General features: G+C 40.1%; 1 protein-coding gene across 1 annotated transcript in view; it reads right to left on the reverse strand.

The window, feature by feature from the left end:
* The window catches only part of Unc13c (unc-13 homolog C), a 400087-nt gene that overhangs the window by 88155 nt on the left and 288268 nt on the right, over nt 1-23664 (reverse strand). Inside the window, exons 18-20 of the mRNA XM_051197944.1 lie at nt 7768-7894; nt 2311-2407; nt 1039-1182 (exon numbers count right to left, since the gene is read on the reverse strand). Of these exons, the coding sequence (XP_051053901.1) occupies nt 1039-1182; nt 2311-2407; nt 7768-7894 (368 nt within the window). The remainder of the gene's footprint in view (nt 1-1038; nt 1183-2310; nt 2408-7767; nt 7895-23664) is intronic.

The raw sequence follows: 23664 nt of genomic DNA on the forward strand, positions 1-23664 counted from the left end.
AGATAAGCCCTCAAAAAGGCAGTTAAGTTAAAATGATACCTCTAGGTTGGACACTATAATGTAATTGGTTGGCAGGTTTGTATGTAAGACAAACAAAACAAACAAACAAAAAACCAAAACCAAAAGAAAACCTGGATACACAGAAACACTGGAGTGTGCTCAGTGAACAGTTCCTGTGAGGGCACATTGGAAAGGTAGCCTTCTGCCAACTACAAAGCCTCAGAAGAAATCAAATGCACAGATACAAGGACCTTGAATTGACAATCTTCCAACTTTGAGAAAAGGTATTTCTGCTGTTCAAGGCTCCCAGTGCATTGTATTTTATTACAGCAGTCCTAACAAACAAAGACCTTAAATGTTTCACAATTGAAAGCGGGTTTTGGGCATTTGATTTTCTAACAAGACAAATATATATTTTTTTGTGTTTATTTACTACTATTATTGTTTTTGGTTTTTCAAGACAGGGCTTCTCTTGTAGCTTTGGAGCCTGTTCTGGAACTTGAGTTGAACTCACAGAGATCTGCCTGTCTCTGCCTCCTGAGTGCTGGGACTAATGGTGTGTACCACCACTGCCTGGCTTTGTGCTTATTAAGAGAATAAAGTTTTTTTTCCTTACCTTTGAGATCCAGAAAATACACGTTCTCTCAATTTCTCTGATAGCTTGAACATTGCATTTGAAATTGCGGTGGTGTAAGGTTTTACCATTGTCAATATGAGGGTTTTTCTTTTTTGAGTCACAGAGTATGCTTATTCATGATAACACCCTCCAAGCAGTAGCCAGGTACTGAGGCCATCAGAGAGTTCTTCACAAATGAACATTGGCTGTCGCCTTATCAGTCCAGAGGCCAAGGAGTGTTTCCCTCAGTCAGACATAGAAGTGTGTGCCACACCCCCAAATTATTAACTGTAATGCAACCACCCTGTTTCAAAATTCTAAAATAGGGCTGCATCCCAAATGGCACCAAATTCCAACCCTCTGACACAGCAGAGATGTCTAGGTTGGCTTGTCCCAGAGAAGACACACCAGGTACAACCTACCTTTGCAAACCTTCGCATTAAGTGAGATAAGGCTTCAGGATTAGGACATTCCAGTTTCTTGATGATCTCAAAGCTCTGGTTAAGCTGAGCAAAGACATCGACCACGGAACAAGAGAAGAGGGCATGATCTGAAGTCTGCTGGAACTGGGAGGGGGCAAGAAGAAAGATTGAGCAAAGAAGGGAGGGAGGGAAAGGAGCTTCACCACCTTTCTAAACAACAGAGTCTCTCACATCCAGTTCCTGAAGGTCAATGACAATGAACACCCCCAGACACACAAATAATCAGCAGCCTGTAGACCTGAGAACTGAAGTCTTATAGCCTGTTACCCCTTTGGAACCAAACTACAGGGTAGAGATGTGAGAAGCAGAAAGTTTTACTAAGTCTAGGCTTAGAGAAATGGGGTAAAGTCTCAAAAATTTCTGAAAGAGAATGTTCTAACCAATTTACGTTATTATGGGTGGAGGATTCCCACACTTAGCAGAGTTGCTGTTAATATTATTATATTATTATTATTTTATTATTATTACTATCCACAGACATGCTCTCTGACCTTTTTGACCTGCTAATCTATAGTGCAGAGATTTGTTCTATCTTTTCCTTAACAGTCAGCTTTGGCAAAGCACGGTGATGACACCTGTAAGTCCAGCACTTGAGAGGCTAAGGCAGAAGGATCAAGAGTTCAAGACTAGCTTTGGCTAACAGCCTGGGTTATATGGTGCCTCTGTAAAGAGCAAATCTAAACAAAACAGTCAGTGCTGGTCCTCATAGATCCCTGGTAGCAAGTCATTCTAAGGAAGGAGAAATTATCATCTCTAAGATCTAAAATACCACATAAAATATAGCTATAAATTAGACAAAGGTTTTGTTGAAATCCATTAAAGGAATGTATTTCCTTCTGCTAAAGCATGGCTCTTTGTGTATGTGTACATTTTGTACATGTATGTAGAGGTCAGAGGTCAGCTTTGGGTCTTTCTGCATCACTCCTACCTTATTTTTAGAAGTTACATTGAAAACAGAGGTTTTGTATGAGCCAGGGGACCTTGTAGGATCAGACTTACACAATAAAAAACAAACTTGGGGCAAAGGAATGATTGATTTATCTTGTTTTCCTTTTTATTCAGTCAATTCCTTCAACTTTTTGAAATTGTGTTAAATCTGTTTAGGTCACTGAGGAATTAAAATGAAGCTAAACCAAAAAACAATGAGCCCCACATTTCCTCCTTGCTCAGAGGCGAGAAAGGTAAATGAATCCTGGACATGTCTGGACTCACTCCATCTTTTTTGTCTCTTCCCAGTGCTCCATGAAGAAACTCCATGGACACATCTTCATTTTCATCTAGCCACTGCATGACAAAAGGCTCAAACCACCTAAAAAAAAAAAAGCATATTATCTCACCAGATATCATTTGCATGTGATAGGCAGATAGCTATGCTGCTTGGATAAGGTTGATTCAGGATCAGAAACCTCTTTTAGTTTTGTCCCTTTATAGAGGGGTTATCCTTCATCAAATGTATCTTCCTCACCATCAATCTCTCCTTCTCTGCCCTCCCATGCTTAGTTTCAAGCACCCACTAGGTAACTCCCTCCTATAAAAGATTCAGAATCCTATTGACTATAGACCTCCTGTGCTGAATATGCAGATGTATTATCCCACCATCCTATAATTAATTCCTTTCCATTGACTATGTAGACCCCTAAATCTGCAAGCAATCTGCTTTACCTTCAACTTCTTAAATACACCCTAGGATCTACCTGCTTTGGTTTTTGTGACTAGTCTGAGCTAAGTTTCAAGGCTCTACTTTCACAAGGATGCCCAATTGACCTAGCACTATTTCTTTAAAAGTCCATTCATAGGTCATTGGTATAGGTGTGGGTCCATCTGCAGCCTGCTTTGGTACATCTGTATCTACTAATGTCCCACTCTTCTAAAACTGTATATTTTAAGTAAGACTTGGTAACAGTGCAGTCTCCAGCTTTTAGATTTTGTCTTCAACATTACCTGTTACTAGGTAAGTCTAGTTTTTGATCTCAATGAGAAGTGTTGGAAATGTTATTGATCCGCATATTACTTCTTTTAGCCATCTCCTTTTTCATAAAAAGATTTTAGAATATTTTAATTATGTGTGTCTTTGTGTATGTGAATGGGTGTAATGCTTGGAGTCCAGAAGAAGGCACTGGATCCTCTGAAGCTAGAATTATGAGTAGTTTTGAGTCACCTGTTGTGGGTGCTGAGAACTGAATCCTGGTACCCCATGGGAGTAGTGTGGACAGCCTTGGACAAGCTGGCTCCTGGGATGTTCTCATGTTTGCTTTTATTTCAAGTGCTCCTAATGGCTGACTATGGCTCCAGCCTTCTTAGCTGTTTTCACTTCTTTGTTTTCTTCAGCTTATTTTATTGGATTAAGAGATTTTAGCTGGGCATGCTGCTGTAAGCCTTTAATCTCAGGAGACAGAGGCAGTCAGATCTCTGAGTTTGAGGTCAGCCTGATCTAGAAAATGAGTTCCAGGACAGCCAGGACTACACAGAGAAACCCTGTCCCAAACAACAACAACAACAAAAATAAAACCAAAACAAACATTAATTTTCTTCTATTTTAATGCAGTAATTATTTTTGTAATTAATTGTAACTTTTCTCCTTTCTTCTCATTTACCAGAACTTAAGCTTTTGTACCTTAACTGTACCCACTGTTTCCTGTATCTTTTCTCAGTTTTTGGGATATATATATCTTTATATACAGACATTCCTTCTAAATGTACCTTCGTGATATTTTTGTGCCTTTTGTGCTCTATATGGTTTATCATTAATCTTATCTGTTATGTTTTAAGTTTTACCTCAGTTCTATAATTCCTAGTTCATTCTTATAGATTAAAATTTTCTGTTAAAACTCCAATATTTTAAATCATAAATCAAAGTTAGCTATTATATTACATAATATTATATGTTATATTATATTAACATTTGAGTTTTCTCTTGGGTTCTAGACATTTGGGTCCTCTGGTGAGGTAGGCCCTAAAATTTTTCTTTTTTGTTTAATGTTACATTGCTGCCTATGAAGGATTATTTCTCCCCCTTTAAAAGTTTTATGTATTTTTTGTGTATGAGTGTTTGTTTTCCTGCACATCTCTGTATAGCATAAATGCCTAGTGTCCAAGGAAGTCAGAAGAGGGTATCAGGTCCCTGGAACTGAAGTTACAGATGGGTGTGAACTATCTGGGAACTTAACTCTGGTCCTCTGCAAGAGCATCCAGTGCTCCTACTGGTGGACTATCTCTTCATCAATCACTCCAGGGAGGATTTAAATTTCCCCTTGGAGAGGGCACTCTGGGAGAAAAGCCTCCTTTGGACAATGCTGGCTCTTTCATGTTTGTTCTTATTTCAAGGACACAACCCTCCAGGTCTCACCGAGAGCCAGGACAGCTTACCATGCACCTCCAACCCCAGGAGTTTGGACCTCTTACTAATGTTGCCCTAGCACAGCAGGGATGCTGGGTTACCAGAGTCTTGGTGCCTCCTTCCTACCTGATGGCTTTCTTCCTCAGGCTTCACACTTATGTAAATTATGTGTGGGAACTAGTTCAGATCACCAGAATCCATATAAATGCCATGTGGGCAGCATGGCAGTATACTCTTAATCTCATCACTTGGAAGGTAGAAAGGAATCTTCCGAGTAACTTGACAAGTTGGCTAACCCAGTCTTCGAAGTGAACTCTGGGATCAACTGCCTCAGTGAATAAGGTGGAGCACTATGGAGGAAAACAATGTTTCCAACATCTGGGGAAGATAACTCGTGGAGTCTCGTGCTCATTTTCCTATCCTTCCCTTTCCTGTGATTTTGGTCCTACGAAGAAAATGAGCCTTCTTGACCCTGGACACTAGCATTTGCTTCTCTATAGGGAGATTGCTATAAGATCTGGCCACGTGGTTAATCTCCAAGTCTGCAGACTTGCCAGTTGGCCTACAGGCATGAGTGTGGATCATGGAGAAAAGCTACTGTATGCAGACTGTCTTCTGTATGCTTGTCACTTCTCAAGGACCCCAACTCTTCATAGCCAGCTGCCTTGGTTGCTCTCTGACTCTGTTCAATCTTGCTCACTTTTGTGGCTGGTGCTCAGTAAGTATAAGTGTGACTTTGGCTTAATGTAGTAAGTCTAGACAGCTGGAAGAGGATGTCTGGCAGACATCCTCTGCCTGATTCTCAATCAAGATGTCAGAAACTGCTCTGTGTACATTTACTTCATGTCCAACTCTTTTTAATTCATTTTTCCTCATGTTTTTCAGTTGCACAAATTCTGTAAATTCTACCTTCAGAATTTTTCTCCCATGTGTCTTTAACTCTTCCTGTTCTCATTTCAAGTGCTGTATATAATAGTAAGCTTTTGGATTTTAGATTTTAGATTTATGTAGTACATAAATCTTACAATACTTTGTTTTTAATTCTTTTACATTGGTAAGGTTTTGATTTGTAACAAAACACATGACTTTCATTTCATTATTAACTCATATATATACATGTATATATGTATAGATATGCTTTGAAATATGCATACCTTGTGGAAAAGTTAACATGAATTAATTATTAGTACTTTTCTAGAAGTTTTATTATTTTTTGCATGTGCAGTGGAAGTTGGATGTAGGCCTTGGGTGTGTTAATCTTACTCTCCTCCGTATTCATTGATGCAGAGCCTCTCATTGGTTCCAGAGCTCACTGATTTGCCTACTCTAACCAGGCAACTTGTTCAGGGACCTTCTCTTTGCAGTTTCTAGTTGCTGGATTTACAGGTGGTCCTCTGTATCCACGTGGCATTTATTTGAGTCTTTGGAATTCCATTCCTAACATTTGAGTAGCAAGTGCTTTGACTGCTGAGTCACCTCCCCAGCCAATTCTTAGCAATTTTCAATCATATAATATTCTGTCATGAAGTATAGCCACTGTTTTATAATAGCTCTCGGAAGGATTCCTCTTAATGGACCCCTGTACCCTGTGAGCTGTTGCCTACATCCTGTGACCTACAACCTGCATCCCATGACCCACATCCATGACCATGCATCCATCATGGTGTAGACTGTTAACTTGTGTCTGCATGCTACTCCATCCCCTATACTTCTATGAGGATGTTACACTGAGGCTGTTAGTATCCTGTCATTACATTGCTCATTAACTCCCAAATCTCTGCTCTGCCCCCCAGTCTCTGTTGCTTTCCATTCTCATGATGCCTAATGACTGGTGCATGCTTCACAGCACCTATTTATGACAGTCTAGTTTAAAGCTGATTTTCTAATATCACTTCCTACTGATCTGGGGAAAATACCACAGACTCCATTAGAAGAGCAAGAGTACCAATACATCAGCACCCACGTAGTCTAAGCTCTCAACCTTCATTTCCTTGTTAGCACTTTTTTAAAAGTGTACAATAGATGCTATTCCATCTGGAGATATCAGCCCTTCAAACGGAGCGACACTCTCCTTGCCTATTGTTTATACTCTAAATTCTCGCGTTTCATTTCACTGTGTTGCCATAACTTTTGTGGTTATTAATATTGCCCGAATATGAGCTGCTTCAGGGTGAGGTCGCCATCTCACACATTCATCTTCTATAGACTAGACTCTAGAAGACCCCAGATAAAATGGAGTTCTGATGCACAGTAAATGAAGAATACTCTCTGAGTCCCTGTATGATTACAAACGTATTTGACTGACATTGTGATAGTTAATCTCAACTGTCAATTTAATAAGGTCCAGAATCACCTTAGGCCTCTAGACATGCCTCCGAGGAGGCATCTTCATTAAATTAATTTAGGTGGGAAGACCCACCATTACCTGGGCTGGGACCCCAAACTGTATAAAATGGAGGAAGTGAGCTATGTGCAAGCATTCATGTACTTCCTGTGGATACGATGTGACTAGATGCCTCAAGCGCCACCTCTGTGGCTTTCCTGCCTTGACAGAGGGTAGCTTGGAAATGCGAGTCCAAATAAGCAATCTCCCTTACATTGTTTCTATAAGATATTCTATCACAGCCAAGAGAAAAGAAACTAAGAAAAGAACCCATGAAATGAAGGTGCCATGGCTAAATGATTTCTATTTCAAAGACAGCTATAACCTGTATTAAAATCAAAGTTTGATTATCTAAAGTCAACAAAAGCATTCTAGTACTTTTTTCTCACTTTCTGTATGTGTGTTCTGTGCATGTGTGTATGCATAGTCTACATGTATGTGTGCTCATGCACCTGTCTGAGCATGTATGTGGAGGTCATCCTCTTTTTACTTTCCCACTTTATTCACTGAAGCAGACTCAACCAAACCCAGAGCTCACTGAGAAGGCTAGTCTTGCTAGCCAGCTTATTCTAGGGTTCCCGGTCTCTACCGACTGACAGGTCAGCCACCACACCCACCTGACATTTTATGAGGGTTCCTGGGAATCCAGTCACTGGTCTGTAAGCTTGTTTGGCAAATGCTTAAACTGCTGAGCCATCTCCCCAGCACCATGCATTCTAGCACTTCGACAGGAAATAATTTCATCATCTAAACTAGAGCCCAATTTTGAAATATGCCACACCATTCACATGGCCTCAGAGACGGGCAAATCTTCCCATGGTACTTTTACTACAGAAATGTCTGCATTCAAATGAGAAGTATGTGAAGAGCTTAGTCTTACAACTCAGCTGTGATTTTTGCAACACTGTGAATTTAGGACAAAGGGGGAGAGTGAAAAATCACTACTTACAAGGAATATTCCGGAACAGCATCCTTGAAGGCAGGAAGTTCTCGCACATACTCATTATAAAACCATTTCACTTTGAAATGCAAATTCATGTAATCGGTGCTCTTGCATAACCGCTGCTTCTCATGTTCTGTAACAGATAAAATCACACAATTAATAAAGTGGGGCTTGCAGACAATGCCACTGGGTTCCAATTGACCTTTATTATCAGTATTTCTATAAAGAAGAAAATTGTGTATTCCAGGCCAAGTGCATTGCTGAAGGCAGACCTAACATTCCACAGCATTGGAAAATAATCCTGAAGGGACAAAAAAGATGGTTCAGCAGGAGAAGAAAGATGGTTCAGCAGTTAAGAATTTTGTTTCTCTTACAGAGGATTGGAGTTTGGGTCACTGTGTCCATGTTGGGTGGCTTACAACCACAATTCCAATTCTGGGGGAGCCGATACTGTGCACCTGAACTTGTGTGCATGTACCCACACATTGATACACATCTAATGAGGAAAAAAAAAAGAATAATCCTGGATCCTGCAAGGGTAGGCTGAGTGGTAGTTATGAAATGGTTTGAGTATTCTATTGTCTCAATTGGAAAAAGCTGAGAATTTTGATGAAGAAAGACTAACAACATAGTAAAATTTGCATTTATCTGGAGGCTCTCCTCATTTGGCTGCTTTTAGCCAAATACACAGTGACAGGAACAATTATCATTCTAAGGGATAAAATGTGACTTAAAGTGGTAGCCATTAACATTGGTTGTACGTAACACCTGCATAGAAAGTTCACATCCTGACCTCGTTTTAACACTTAAAGAATTAAGATGTTGAAGATAGAAAAATATATTTAACCTCTAACCCATATTGTTTTTTTTTCCCTTGGAGGAATTTTCTAATATGTGGCTTAAAGATGGTAGCCTAAAGCTGTTTACAGGATGTAGGCATATAGGGCTGGGTAGAAGAGACATACAGAATCTCTCTCTCCTCTCTCTCTCTTTCTCTCTCTCTCACATACGCATGTGTGTGTATGTGTGTTGTATATATGTGTTTATGTAGGTATGTGCACACATGTGTACATGTGTATATGTACATATATGCACATGTGGAGGGCAGAGGTAAAAGTCAGTGCCTTCTTTAATTGCACTTATTTATCTTACTGAGATAGGGTCTCTCACTGAACCTGGTGCTTACTGATTGTCTCTGACTGGCCAGTGAGACACAGGGACCCCCCGCCCCCCCACCCCTGTCTCTGCTTCCCTGGGGCTGTGATTACAGACCTCTCAGCATTATTTCTGGCTTTTTACCTGGGTTCTAGGGATCTAGACTCAGGTCTCATGCCTGCACATCAAGCCCTTACTAACTAAGCATTTCCCCAGCCCCGGGATATATTTTACTTTGTTCTGTCTAACTAATATAAACCTGTTGACCAAATGTGGCAGCAATAATAAATGCCTCTGTGTTTCTTCAGGATGAAAGCAGCTGGTGAGAAATCCCTTTGGTAATCTGTGACTCTCAGTGAAGTCTAGGGCTTTGCATCTTTATAGAAATAACCCATGCTTTGCATTCTGTGGCAAAATATAGATTCACTAATTAGATCATTACAAAAACAACACCAACAGAAGCCATTCCTGCTTTCCAGACATGATCATGGGGTGATGTGAACCTCAATGGAATACACAAGAGACTATAACCTGAAACCAAACCTTTAAATTATCTGATAAGGTTAATTCAAGAAATTGTGTATCAGGGAGAGATGTTCTCACATAGAAGGAAAAGTGATCAGTCTTCCAGGACAACACTAAACAAATTGTGAACAAGATGGTCTCCTTCAGCCATCTCCAGCTTCATCACTCACTTTTACCTTTAATGTCAGCTCTGCAACAACCTTCCCTGTGGGTGCTTAGTGCCCCTTCATTTTTAAGAGGAATATTTATTTGATCAATTCATACATAGGAAATCAATACAATAGTACCTGGAACATCAGTAATAGGAGACTATTGCCCTGGGACTCATGAATTTATCATTACTTAGACTCTATACAGAAGCAGCTCATGGGCTCCTCCGTTACCTTGGATCCAGCATTTGCTGCTGTCCCCAGAGTATGCTGCAACATATGATAAGAACTTTAAATGTTTTATGTATGAAAATTAAGTAGGCTAAGCCTCCTGTCTTGTGACTATATCACTATTGGTTATGATTGATAACCACTAGGCCCCAAGACAGTCTCATCTACCTTTTGCCACATGTTAATAGCTAAAAATGTTACTGTGTGGGAACACTTGGGTAAGGTACCACACTGACTTGCTAGGTTCTAAGTATGGGTGGGGAAATGCAATAGATTATTACATGGTGATTATCATTTTCAAATTTACAACTTCACATTTCCTAAGTCTGGCTCTGGCTTGGATACTGGAGTCATTCAGAAGTTTTACATGATTCCAAACATGTATGTACATGAAGAATTGTATTAATTCTTTGACAACTAGCTGACCATTGAAGGCTAGAATTGTTACATACCAGGATCCCAGTCACATAGGAGGATAAGAGAAATTGCTAGGACAAGGCCAACCTGGGCCACAGAGTTGATGGGAGATGTCATTCTGTAAATATGTTTCTCATACTGGTTAATGAATAAAGCACTGTTGGCCAATAGGAAAGGAAGATAGGAGGGACTAGGAGACAAGGAGGAAAGGGGAAGGAGTAAGGAGGAGTCAACATGGAGAGAGTGGGGAGAAGAGACACCTGCCATATTCCCCGGTAAGATGAGACCACATGGAAATACATAAAAATGGGTTAATAATTAAAACAGAACTAGCCAATAAGAAACTAGTAACTGGCCAAGAGCATTTTATCTAATACAGCATCTCAGTGTATTATTTGGGGCTGGCGCAGTGGTGGGACAAGACCAGCAGCGGGCAGAAAAACCTTACTCCTTACACAGAGTTATGTGTCCTTTCTGATAAGGTGAGAGTGTAGAGGGAGACATTCGAAAATTCCTAGAGTAAAATTAAAATGGAACACAGCCTATATAGTTAAAGTGTGGTTTTAAGAGGGATGCTCAGAGCTATGAGTTCCTACATTAAAAAAAAAATCAAAGAGAGCTAAAATATATAGCCTAGTGATGCATTCAAAATCTTAGAAAATTGGAACAAGACAAAACTAAATCTAGTAGAAAGAAGGGATATTTATCAGAGAGGAAATAGAGATTAAAAGACCAATGCAATGGACCAATGAAACAAAGAGATGAGTATGACTGAAAAATCCTTTCATAAACTGATCTAAGGTATTGGAGATGGGATGAAGGGAGACTGATAACCCCCACACACGCATATCCACCCCCCCGAACTCATAAAAGTTACCAACAGAAGAACAAAGAACAAGCAGCCTAATTAATAAATGGGCAAGTTATATGAACAGGTACTTCTTAAAAGAAGAAATATAAATGATTATTAAATGTGTAAAAAATAAAATACCCAAACACCTTCAGCTGGCAGAGAAACATGAACCAAAAGCATATACATCCTGTCCCATTCAGAATGGCTGTATCAAAATCCAAAGGCCATTAGCTAAAGAGAAAAGGAAAAGAGTCCTTTTACACTGTTGGTAGAAAGTTTTAAGTAACATAGCTACTGTGGAACACCGCACTGAGTTTGTTTCAAAGCCTAAAAATATAAATACTACATGATTCAGGTTGATCATGCAGGAAATGAAGCTGGCACAGAGAGCTATCCACGTTTACGGGTACAGTACTCACAATGGCAAAGTTAAAGAGTCAGAGTGTGTTACCCATCAGTGGATGCATAATGAAATTGTATATGTACCCAGTGGAGTTCTACTCAGCCTCCAATAAAGAAAGAAGCTGTAGCATTTACAGGAGAGAAGATGTAACCAAGCAAAACATTCTTTTAGAGACAAGTATTATGTATTTCCTCACATTCATAGAACCTAAGGCGGGGGGGGGGGATCTGAAAGTAAAAAGGAACTATTAGAATTAAGATAGGAAGCTGGAGGTAGGAGGAGAGAAGAAAGGATAAAAATGGTAGTGGGGAGGGCAGAGTTGATTAAAGCACAACAGACATATATATGGAACAACACAATGAAACCAATGACATAGAATGAGTATTTAACTTTTATACTATATATAATTACATCTTTAAATGTTTTATGTATAAAAAAGTGTATGACTTAATTGAATTTAGCTTTATTCAAATAAGCTACATAAAATTATTTAGTAATCAATTAAATTGTTTTTAGAATTAAAATTTTACACGAAACTATCTTTTTATGAGTTGCAAGCTCAAACTATAATGATTTGGAGATAAATTTTATTTTTAATTCTTTAAGTACAAAAATCAGTATAAGCTCAGATTCGGTAGACAGAGAAGATTTGCAAGTAAAAAGAATGAAAGATGATAGAAATGAGAAAAATTTCAAAGCAAAATTGTGCTTACATTTTTTTAACAGGAAAAAACCTAGAGCAGATAGGATGCATAGCTCAGAAAACACTGTACTATTGGAGGGTTTGTAAGGAGAATACAAATTGCTTGAAAATTGTATTGTTATTGTATGTAATTTTGTTAAAGAATGGGTGATACAATGGATTTTCTAGAAGAAACATACAGTGAATTCTGGGCACTTAAATAAAAACAGTTAAATATTATCAATCAGAGTATAACACCCACATGCACATACTGAAAATATTAAAATTTAACTTTGCCATCTTCTGAGAAGCTAAAGAAAATATTGGCGCAAGCAAATTTTATCATGTCACTATAGAGAAAATACATAGTTAAGAGCCCATGAACTTGTTTATAAACTGCACATATTTTAGGGCTGTGGTAGCAGGGACTTGGGCCCCCTGTTCTAAGTGTTCCCGTACTAAAGGAATTCTTACTTAAGGGCCACCAGTTTCATTAACAGAGGAGATGTTAATAGAATGTGGGCCAGATCCTGGATGAGGCACTGGCAATAAGAAAGGTAGGTCACTTATACTGCTACTTGATACAACTGGATACACTGGCTGGCTGATATCCATGGGAGGCTCTAATTAATGAATGAAAAAGAATTCAGTAAGAAGATCTACACTTTAAAAAACAAAACAAAAACAAAGAGCAAACCAAAATAAAAAAAACAAAACAAACATAAACAAAACCAACCAAACAACAACAAAATAAAGCAAAAAGAAAGTCATATGTGCTATAACCTGTGGGTAAGAAGGGTATGGCAGGTGTGTGACTTATAAGATGCTGTAGCCTGCTAGAGGGGATAAATTTAGCCCAACTATTAGACTGTTGCAGAAATAATTTCCTATAGTGGAATTCAGTGCAGAGAAAGGAATCAATAGTGACATATTACCAAGGCAGGACCCATATGCCCTTAAAAGGGGACCCTACTTAACACGCAGTCTCCTTTATGAAATTACATAACTGTTCCAATGAACAACCTTGCCCCCTCCCCCATTTTTTTTGTTTCTTGCATTTTGAAATGATTTAATGGTAGTTTAGGTGAATGATAGGTATTTCACCAAACTGCCCTTTGCGACGTGGCATTCTCTACACCCTGAAGCACAGTAGTTTTTCAGGAAGAACACTTGTCTATTTGCTTAGCCAGTTTGAACATCACTTCTCTTTACAGACAGAAGTTCTTTCTTTTTGCTAATTTACATACTCAATTCAGAGCTCACAGACCTCTCCAGCCCTAAATTTTCAGACACTCCTTCCATGTCCTTCAGTCCTGCTGTTTCCAGGACGCCATCCTGGAAGCCTGTAGCCATCCTGGCCAGGCCACTTCCTCCTCTTCCCACCTCTGAGTCTCTCAATAAGGAGGGACAGGAGAGAGAGAAGGCATCTCTGACCTTTCTAAAAGACTAAATCTGGTTTTGTTCTTACCTAGGAAGTATCTGTTTTCACCCCTAAACATTAACCTAGAAAATAACACAACACTAACAAGGCTTTCTGGAAAAACATTCTAAGAACTGTCTGTTTAAAGTTTGTCTATGTGGATGTAGGGTCTCAGGTAGCTACAGATGGCCTTAAACTTGTTATGTGCCTGGGATGGGATGGCCTTGACCTGTGATCTTTCTGTTTCTACTTCTCTATCTAGTGCTGGGTTACAGGTGATTGTCACCGTAGTGGTTTGCATGCTAAATGTCCTCCATAGCTTCAAGTATTTGAACACTTGGTCTTCAGTTGATGGCAATGTTTGGAGAGGTTTAGGTGGCACACTCTTTTTCAAGGACATACTTTAGTAGGTGTGGGCTTTGAGGAAAAAAAAAAGACTCAAACTATTTCCAATTAACTGCATCAACTTCCTTATCCCTTCCTACTCCTGCTACTATCCCTGCTTGCTACTTGCTGCCATGGTTCCTTACCTGGATGGGATGGATTCTTACCCTTCTGAAACCTTAAGCCCAAATAAAGTCTTCCCTCTCAAAATTGCCTTGGTCATGGTGCTTTATTATAGCAACAGAGAAGCAATTAATACAGTCACGATGCCTGGTTTGTGCAGTGCTGGGTATGAACTCAGGGCTTCAGGCATGCTAGACTAGCACTCTATCCAGGCACACCCCCATCTTCAGCTTTAGCTTCCCCTACACAGATGGCAGCTACCAAGCAAGTGACATCCCCAACCCTACCTAATTTCTGTATCTTTGAGATGAGTTTTTCTCACACACTATCAGCTGACTTTTGCTACTCTGTGGATGGAAACAGGAGACTTACAACACCAGCTGTGTTGTTGTTACATTCTGCCAGTAACTGACATCTCCCCAGGAACTGTGCTCCACAGCTAAGCCAATGATCGACATGCAGTATGTTTGGTTAGTTTGTGGTGGAGGTCTGATCTTAAGGACAGTATAAAGAAAAACTGGAATGAAAGGTTGCATAGGGTACACCTGTGATTTTTTTTTTTCAAAATCAACAGGAACAAACACAAGCTTTCATCTATATCCCTCTATCTCTTCACAATGATGTTTTGTAAACATCATGAGCCTCCTGTGGTAAATTGGACCAGATGCCAAAACTTGTGCTCCGGCTTGATCTGTTGGGGCGGGGCCCTGGCAGTGGGACTAGGACTTATCCAGGGTGTATGAACTGGCTTTTTAGAGCCCATTCCCTCTGGTGGGATACCTTGCTCAGCCTTGATACAGCTGGGAGGGGCTTGGTCCTGCCTCAACTTGGTATGCCAGACTTTGTTGACTCCCGAGTGAGGCCTTACCCTCTCTGAGGAATAGATGGGTGTGGAATTGTGGAAGGTGGGAGGGCAAAACAAGGGGAAGGAGGGAGAGCTGGGGTTGGTATATAAAATGAAAGAAATAAGAAAAAAAAAAGAGTTCCAGGCATACAGATACACAATCTCCTGCCACTACGCACCCCACTCCCCCCGTGATGGCTACTCTTGGTACTCGTGGTTGTCAACCTGGAGAGAGGAAATTTCAAATGAGGAATTGCCTCCATCACTCTGACCTATGAGCATGTCAGTGTGAGCATTTTCCTGATTGGGTATAGAATACCCAACCCATGGGCAGATTGTCCTGGGTGACATAAGAAAGCAGGTTGAGAACGCTGTGGAGAACAAGTCAGTAAGCAGTGTTCCTCCCTCCAGGTTGTTGCCTTGAATTTCCTAGATAATGGGCTGTAATCTGTGATTCAGAAAAACCCTTTCCTTCCCCAACTGGTTTTGATCAGTTTTATCACATCAAGAAATAAAAAACTGGAGCAGACTCCCACCAGAACTTGCAAATGCTAAACAGACTTTAAGCCTCTGAAACAGCTATTTAAATAAAACTTACTAATTTTACAATTTTACCTGTTTCAGATATTTTCTTATAACTATTAAAATTAAACTTAAATACACACACACACACACACACACACACACACACACACGCACACACACACACACGGATGATGTCCCACAGCTTTGTGGAATTTGCCCATTACCTCTCATGGAGTAAACACATTCAACCACAGGGGAAAACATTCAACCAGACTCATTAAACTCATGTTAAAATCAATATATAAAGATTCTAGATCTGAAATAAACATGTGAGATAAATGCAGACTTTGTTTATGGACTGATAACCCCTCTGGACCTCTAGACAACCTAGTTCATATGTAGGACTGTCTGGTGTGTTCTAGGGAATCACCATGACCCCAGTGACTTAGGCATCATCATATTTCAGAATCCAAAACCCAAGGTTGCTTTTCCTTGGTGCGTTTCCCCTGTAACGTATAACTGTACCATGCACTGGAAAAATTTTCAAAAGTACCATAATTACATCTGCAGTACACCCTACCAAGTAGCAACAGGAAAGATTATAATATCAAATTCAGAAATATACTTCAAGTCATCTTGAATCCCACTCAATTATTCATGTGTAATGCTGACTATGTTAATAAAATTCTCGTGAGCTCATATGACATGAATGACTCTTAAATTTGTTTAGCCATCAGTCCTCCTACATTTTTAATTTTGGCAACAAAGACTGGACCAACTCATTACATTTACAAAACAAACCATTTAATTAGATTTTCCAAACTGCAATATAGTAATATTTGTACTGAATTTAATCTTTGAATTTCAGTGGGAAACATGAATATTTTACTAGCAGAATAAAAAATTCTTACTTAAAATTACACAGAGAAAAGGCTTGGCAGTTTAGAAAAAAAATCGATTGTTTTCCTTTAGAATATATTTATTAGTATTTAGTTGGAAATGCATATCTTTTCAGGGTGTTAATGTTTATGCATAAACTTTATACATAATGTAGAAACATGATTATATGTGGTTTATATGGTAGGGGTGACACATACATAACCAATTTCCCTTTCTCCTTTTTAAAGTTGTTCTAGAATTCTTTATATAGCTTAGGCTAACCTTGAATACCCAGGCCTTAATATCATGGGACTATAGGTGTGTGTGGCCAGCACCAAGCTATTCAACCCATTTTCTTAAGGCAAATGTCTGTTACCATCACAGTGTTCCTGTGATATCACTGACTGTACAAGCACTTTGCTTTGTCCTAAGAGATAGGTAGCATACATTATTTTTTCTATATAGTCTTAAAACATCTTCCTTGGCAATTGACACCATTCCCTATTTCCCATAGGTGGTGATAAAGGGCTGGAGGAAATATCAAGTCAGAAGCAGAGGTTTGGCTCAAGGCCTGCGAGGCTTTGCTGAGTGTTGTATTCTCACAAAGGAACAGGCTTTTTACCAAGACAAAAAAAGCAAAGGCTTTTAAAATAAATGAGTACCAGGTTGTAGTAAAGATACATACAGACACACATATATACACATACACACATGCACATGTATATACATACAGACAGGCACACATAGACATACACACATAGACAGTCATGCATATACATACGTACTCTTATCTATGCTATGGTAACTCTTTAGTAAGTATGTATAGGTAGAGGTTACAGGATTTTATTCATACACTGAGAACATTAAGTCAATTCAGATAAGCCTGATAAAGATCTAATGACATTGGTGCATCTCTGAAGGTGAGGTAGCACTTAAAATTCTGGCTGCCAAAGTGAGGTATGGTATTAGCAAGGCAGAATCTAGGTGGCACAGAAGAAAACAAAATTATATATAACATGTTAAGAAAAAGGAGCTCGGACTCAGGTCAATCTTCTGTAAATGAAAGCAAGCAACCAGCAAAGCTTATCCAGAAAAGCAGATCACAGTTGTCAAGTTTTTCAATGATTGCTGACTGTGACATATTTCTGACAATCCAATTATTTAAAAAAAATACAAAGAAAAAGAAGATAAGAAAAAAAGAAAGAAAGAAAGAAACTAATATGCCTTGCTTTGTGGCCACCAAGATGAATGCTGGGAGCTCAGGAGGAACAGGCAACCTGCCCAGGACCCCAGCAACTTCCTCAGCAAAAGCCTAGGAAAACACCCAGGCTTCCTGGGTTTATAAAACTGCACATGGTGTGGGTACATTTACCTCCTTGACAGATGCTCTGATATATCCACTCAGAACTCCAAGCTAGACCTTCTGGCCACAAAGGTGGACTGGAAGGCTCACCATGAGCAACCCCTCCTGGAGAAGGCTGGATCTGAGCCCCCAGGATGTCAGGACAGCAGGAGTATATGTAGGTCCTTATCACCTGGGCTACGGTGGACTGTGAGGAGTAACATAAGCATGATGTGGATGAAGCCATGTTCAAAACAGAGATTAGAATTAGTCTGAAACACAAATGGTAAAGCTACTACCATGCACTGAGCGACCTTGGAACAATGGAAGGCATTTGAACAGGAACTGACATAGACTCCTCTGCATTTGTAATTTTTCCTTTAAAAACATATATTATTATTCATATGTATATGACTTGCGGCTGGTGCATAGACCTTGTGAGCTTGGGAGGTCAGAGGACAACTTTGTAGGGTCAATGTGGGTTCCTGGGATTGAACTCAGGTTGCCTAGCATGTACCTTTAGCTGCTGAGATAACTCACCAACCCAGCATGTAGTTCTTTTCACCAGAATCCTAACAACAGACAGAATACTTTAATGAGAGTCAGAACTGGACTGAAATTTGGATCCCATCCATGTATGAGACACACATTTATTTTTTACTATGAACCAGGTACTATACCACATGGAGAGAACATAACACAGAAGTACTTGGTATCTCAACTCCCAACAGCTTACAATAAGAGACAGATGAGCACTACTGGATGTCATGTGGAAGGCTGGAAAGGACCGGGGCGAGAGAGGAGAGGAATGAGGGCAGCAGAGGGGTCAGGGAAGGTTTGTAATGAGAGGAAGGCAGAGCAGAGGGCAATAGTCAGAGTGCAATCCACACAGTAATTTCCCAGAAAGTGTTTTAGGAGGAGGACAGACAGTGACAGGCTCAAAAGACGACAAAGTTTAAAGTCCAGTTTTGTTAGGTTTCAAACCTGGGACAGCTCAGTCTGCTCATGTCTACTCCTGACTCTCCCAGAGAGTCTGCGCTATGTTCTCGTACATATCCCTAATAAACTTCCTCCTCCACTATACCTAGAAGGAGCCCTGTCCTGTCCTGTCCTGTCCCTTCTTCCTTTCCCTTTCCTTCCCTTCCTTTCCTTTTTATTTCTTTTTTTTTCCATTCAGGCCCAGCCTGGAAATGAGAAAATGAAGGTAGAGGCCAAGGGGCACTTCCAATACCCCGGTGGTAAAGCAAGCTTGGGAGGATACGCAAAGACTGTGGGATATGTGGTGAGGCATGTTTGGGACAAGATATACTCTTGGAACTGGATCTTTCCAGTATATAACTTGACCTCTCACCCCTTTACTTCCAGAATTAATATCCTTAAAAAGGGAATGGAAGTTTATTTCTCCCACTACTTCTTTTGCATAGACCCATAGATGGGTGTACGAAGGAAAAAAAATTAGATTGTTAAAAATATGAAAAGAGAAGGCCAAAGACATGGCCCAGTAATTAAGAATAGTGGCTGCTCTTCCAGAGATCTGGAAGGTTCCCAGAACCCACATGGCAGCTCACAACTGCCTGTGACTACATCTCTATGTGATCTGATACTATCTTCTGGCCTCCATGGGAATTGCATGCATATGCAGGCAACCTACTCATGAACACAAGTATAAATAAATCTTTAAATAATAAGTAAAGGCCATGGCTTGTTTCATATTCTCCTCTATGCAATTCCCCATCTTTCTTTTGAGACTGGAATAGGTCTTCAATCACCCTGTAGTAGGGAGTGTTTAATCAACGCTGGCCTCAGTCTCTATATATTTTGGATTATAGCTTCTACAAGGGCAAACACCTAATTTTATGCAACGAAAGTCCTTGTTTATACCTTCCATTTTTTAAATTAAGGCTTTCCAATAAAATACAAAATGGGTTGTATAAGCTACTCAAAAGCAATCAATTGCTTGCCTTTCTCAGATGTTTATAACTTTGTTTTTTTACTGCAAAACCATTGCTTAAAACATTCTTATTATAAGACTCAAATATTTACAGAATTTACTTCTTGTAATTTCCTGTACACTTAGCATTACTTATTTAAAAATAACCTGGAGTTGAGATACCTTTTAGAAAAAAAAATCAATTTTTATCAATTATTTATGACATCCAAAAACAAGAAGAAAGAAATTCTGGTTTTGGTAGATTTATAATAAACTATTTCCCTTTAGTGTTCTGAGTTTGCTGTCATTTCCTTATTACTCATGGAGGAAATGCAAATTAACACCAGACTATGAAGTTAATATGAAGAAAAAAGGTTCATTTAGTTCATAGTTTGTAAGAAATTGACAAACTGTTTGATGACTTTTGAACTTATTTTTAATGCCTTTTTAAAATTTATAATTCCTTCGGTTAATGAGTTCAAATTTTCTTTTGTTTTAGTTTAGCACTAATAACATAGGTCTGAGTAAGAATCTTTGTCCTTAAACCCACCACCACCACCACCACCACCACCACCACCACCACCACCTCCACCACCACCACCACCACTACCACCACCACCACCTCCACCACCACCACCACCACCACCACCACCTCCACCACCACCACCTCCACCACCACCACCACCACCACCACCACCTCCACCACCACCACCACCACCACCTCCACCACCACCACCTCCACCACCACCACCTCCACCACCACCACCTCCACCACCTCCACCACCACCACCACCTCCACCACCACTTGGGCAGGACACCTTAGAAGGTCCTTGGTCTCAGGCAGGTCTGGCTGGGGTTCAGTGGATAGAACATGAAACCCTGGGTTCCAGCCCAGGTGTGATGGAACACAGGTATAATCCCAGCACTTGGGAGGATGAGGCAAAAGGATCAGAAATTCAAGGTCATTTTCAACTCTGTGAGTTGAGGCCAGCCTGGGATAGGTAAAGCTTTGGTTTTTCTTTTTTATTTTTTTTCTATTTTTATTTTTATTTTACATATCAATCCCAGTTCCCTCTTCCCCCTCCCTCCCTCTTTCCCTCTCTCTCCCCCTCACATTCACCCCCACCATCCTTCCCTACCATCCCCCCCACTCTACATGTAGGGTGATGCCATGCAGGAAGGGTCATCTAAATCTGTCAAGTCATTTGAAGTAGGGACAGACTTTTTTCCCGTCTCCAGATTAACATCACTCACTCAGAGAGAGAGAGAGAGAGAGAGAGAGAGAGAGAGAGAGAGAGAGAGAGAGAGAGAGAGAGAGAGAGAGAGAGAAGGACACACAAATACTTTCATGAGCTCTGGAAGATAAAACTTAGCAACAACCATGTCCAAAATCTTGGAAGACATTTCAAAAGGCCTGTTCTATCTCACACGTTGTGAGTGTGGGCTTAGCTTTTACACATTGTTGCCAGTTCTTCAGCTCTAGATGGTTGCCAGGTATGACAAGGTTCGTCTTCTCCTCTGACCCATACAGAGGAAAATCCAGGTCTGTCAGCTTATTTTCTTTAGAAGGAGCTTGTTTAGACACTTGACACCTACATCCTAATTTTCCCACACAAGGGACTATCTCCTTAATAACCTGTGTTGAGGGGTCAGTAGGGCTTTGCATCCTCAAGTAATCCCAGAATTCAGAAAACAGAGGTAAATACATAATTGTCCCCTCATGGAAGCTGTGTCCCCAGAACGATGAGACCATGCAGGTTGAGCTTTGTGTGTGTGTGTGTGTGTGTGTGTGTGTGTGTGTGTGTGTAAAGACCTGTGTTCATATTTCCTTGAAGAACTCCCTAATCTACTCCAAGAAAAACACCCAATCTTTTCATATGTCTCTTGGGGGACATAGGCTACTAACAGGATGTGGTATGCCCCAATTTTCAATGTGACTCTAAAATCTGAGACAGAGATTGGCTACATACAGAAAAGAAAGAAAGTAAAAAGCCCTTGTAGCTACTAAAGTCTCTGCCAGATGAATTGGGAAGAACACTACACAATAGGGATTTCAAAGTAGTAGTAGGAAAAATGCTCATCAGAGCCAGGAGAAAAACCAGAACAAAGAGAAGTTTAACAAAGAGCAAGAATAAAATGTACCTAACAGGAATTGGAGAAGTGAAGGCTACTAAAGTGAACTTTAAAAAAACCAATCAATAGGAGGGTTCAACAGAAGAAGCTTAAATCAGTCAGAAGGAGGGATCAGTAAGCATGAGGAAGGGGCACCTGAAGTAATTTGTGTGCAATAAAGACAAATGGGAATGAAGATGAAGGAAGGCAGTCTAAGACACACCATCAGGCATGCCAGAAGAAGGAGAGCCAGAGACCAGATAGTCAGGCAGGCAGGCACACATGCATGCATGCATGCACGCATGCACGCACACACAAATACACAACACACACACACACACAGAGAGAGAGAGAGAGAGAGAGAGAGAGAGAGAGAGAGAGAGAGAGAGAGAGAGAGGGAGGGAGAGGGAGAGAGAAGGAGAAAGAGGAGGAGGAGGAATAGTAAACATTTCCCTAGTCTTGGCAAAGAGAACAGAATCAAGATGCAGGAAGCTGGAGAAGCCATTATCCACATCATAATCACGGACAGAAAAAAGCTACGGACAGGAAAGTCTTTGAAGAAATAGAAGAAAAGCAAATTGTAAGGTACATGGAAACCTTAGCTTAATTAAGCCTTGTGGCCAGAAGTTAATGAATAAGAAACTGAAGATTCTGAAGAACAAACCAATGAAAACAATAACTATGAACCCCAAATCCAACCAGGTGATTTGCCTGCCAAGGTGGCCCAGGGATATAGATGCTTGCTGCCAGCCTAATGACCTGAGTTCAATACCTGAGAGCCACATAGTGGAAGGAAGGGAACCCATTCCTGAAAACTACTCTGACCTCCACATGCACCACACTCACACCTACACACACACACACACACACACACACACACACACACACACACTAACAACTAGATGTAATAATCAAAGACAGCTTAATACTACAAGGTGCAGTCAGAAAGATAACTCAGGACAACCGTAGCCACTGCTCCCAGTTCACAGCAATGCTTGGAAGTCATCCCTAGTATAATACATCTCTGTATGACCAAATATTAGCTTCCTAAATTATCACTAAAATATTGTCTACTGATTCTTTTTTGTCATCCTTTATTTCTTCTTATTTTCACAGCTGTGAGTAACCTTTATTAAGCTCTTTTTCCCTTTTTCCCCTTTTACTTGACCATTTTCCAATTACTAAAGTCATGTGTGCTTGTCATAACACATGCAAAACAAAACAAAACAAATAGTCTCCCAATTCCCATACCATCTCTACTGAATGTTCCTAGAATACTCCCCATTCTGGGATAAAAACTACTCAGGTATGTGTGCATGTGCATGTGTGTCTTCATAAATGTGTGAATATGTGTGGACATTCATATGTGTGGTCTGTTTGCATATGCCTAAATGAAACAACTGATCACATGCGTAGCATTTTATCTTACAGATTCATCTTCTTAGCTTGATGCTAACTTCTCCAAAGACAGTTGAATCCATAGGCACATTCAACCGTTAGCTGGTCTCTGGCCTGTTTCTCTGCCACACCCATCAGTATTGGGTGCATTTTAAAATATTTATTGTTTTTATGTATCTCTGTGTGTACCTGCATGAATTTGTATGCACCACATGTATGAAGTATCCACTGAGACCAGAAGAGGATGACAGATACCTTGGAACTGGCATTTAAAGATGGTTGTGAGCTGCTACTCTTTGGGGGACAGGACCTGAACCCTAGGTCTTCTGCAAGAGTAACAAAAGGGTAACCATTTAGCGATCTCTTCAGCCAAAGAGTACATGTATTTTAAAGAAAATCTCCCATGATATTTTATGTACTGAAGTTTGGACTTTTCTAGGAATAATCCAGGCTTCAGGAGGATTTAGGGGATGCTAACTAAGCTCCTTGTGTCATCACTCACTGCTAAGCTTCTTGTTCAGTCCTGATATA

This window comes from Phodopus roborovskii, unplaced genomic scaffold, assembly GCF_943737965.1.
Source record: "Phodopus roborovskii unplaced genomic scaffold, PHOROB, whole genome shotgun sequence".
Taxonomy (NCBI): Eukaryota; Metazoa; Chordata; class Mammalia; order Rodentia; family Cricetidae; genus Phodopus; species Phodopus roborovskii.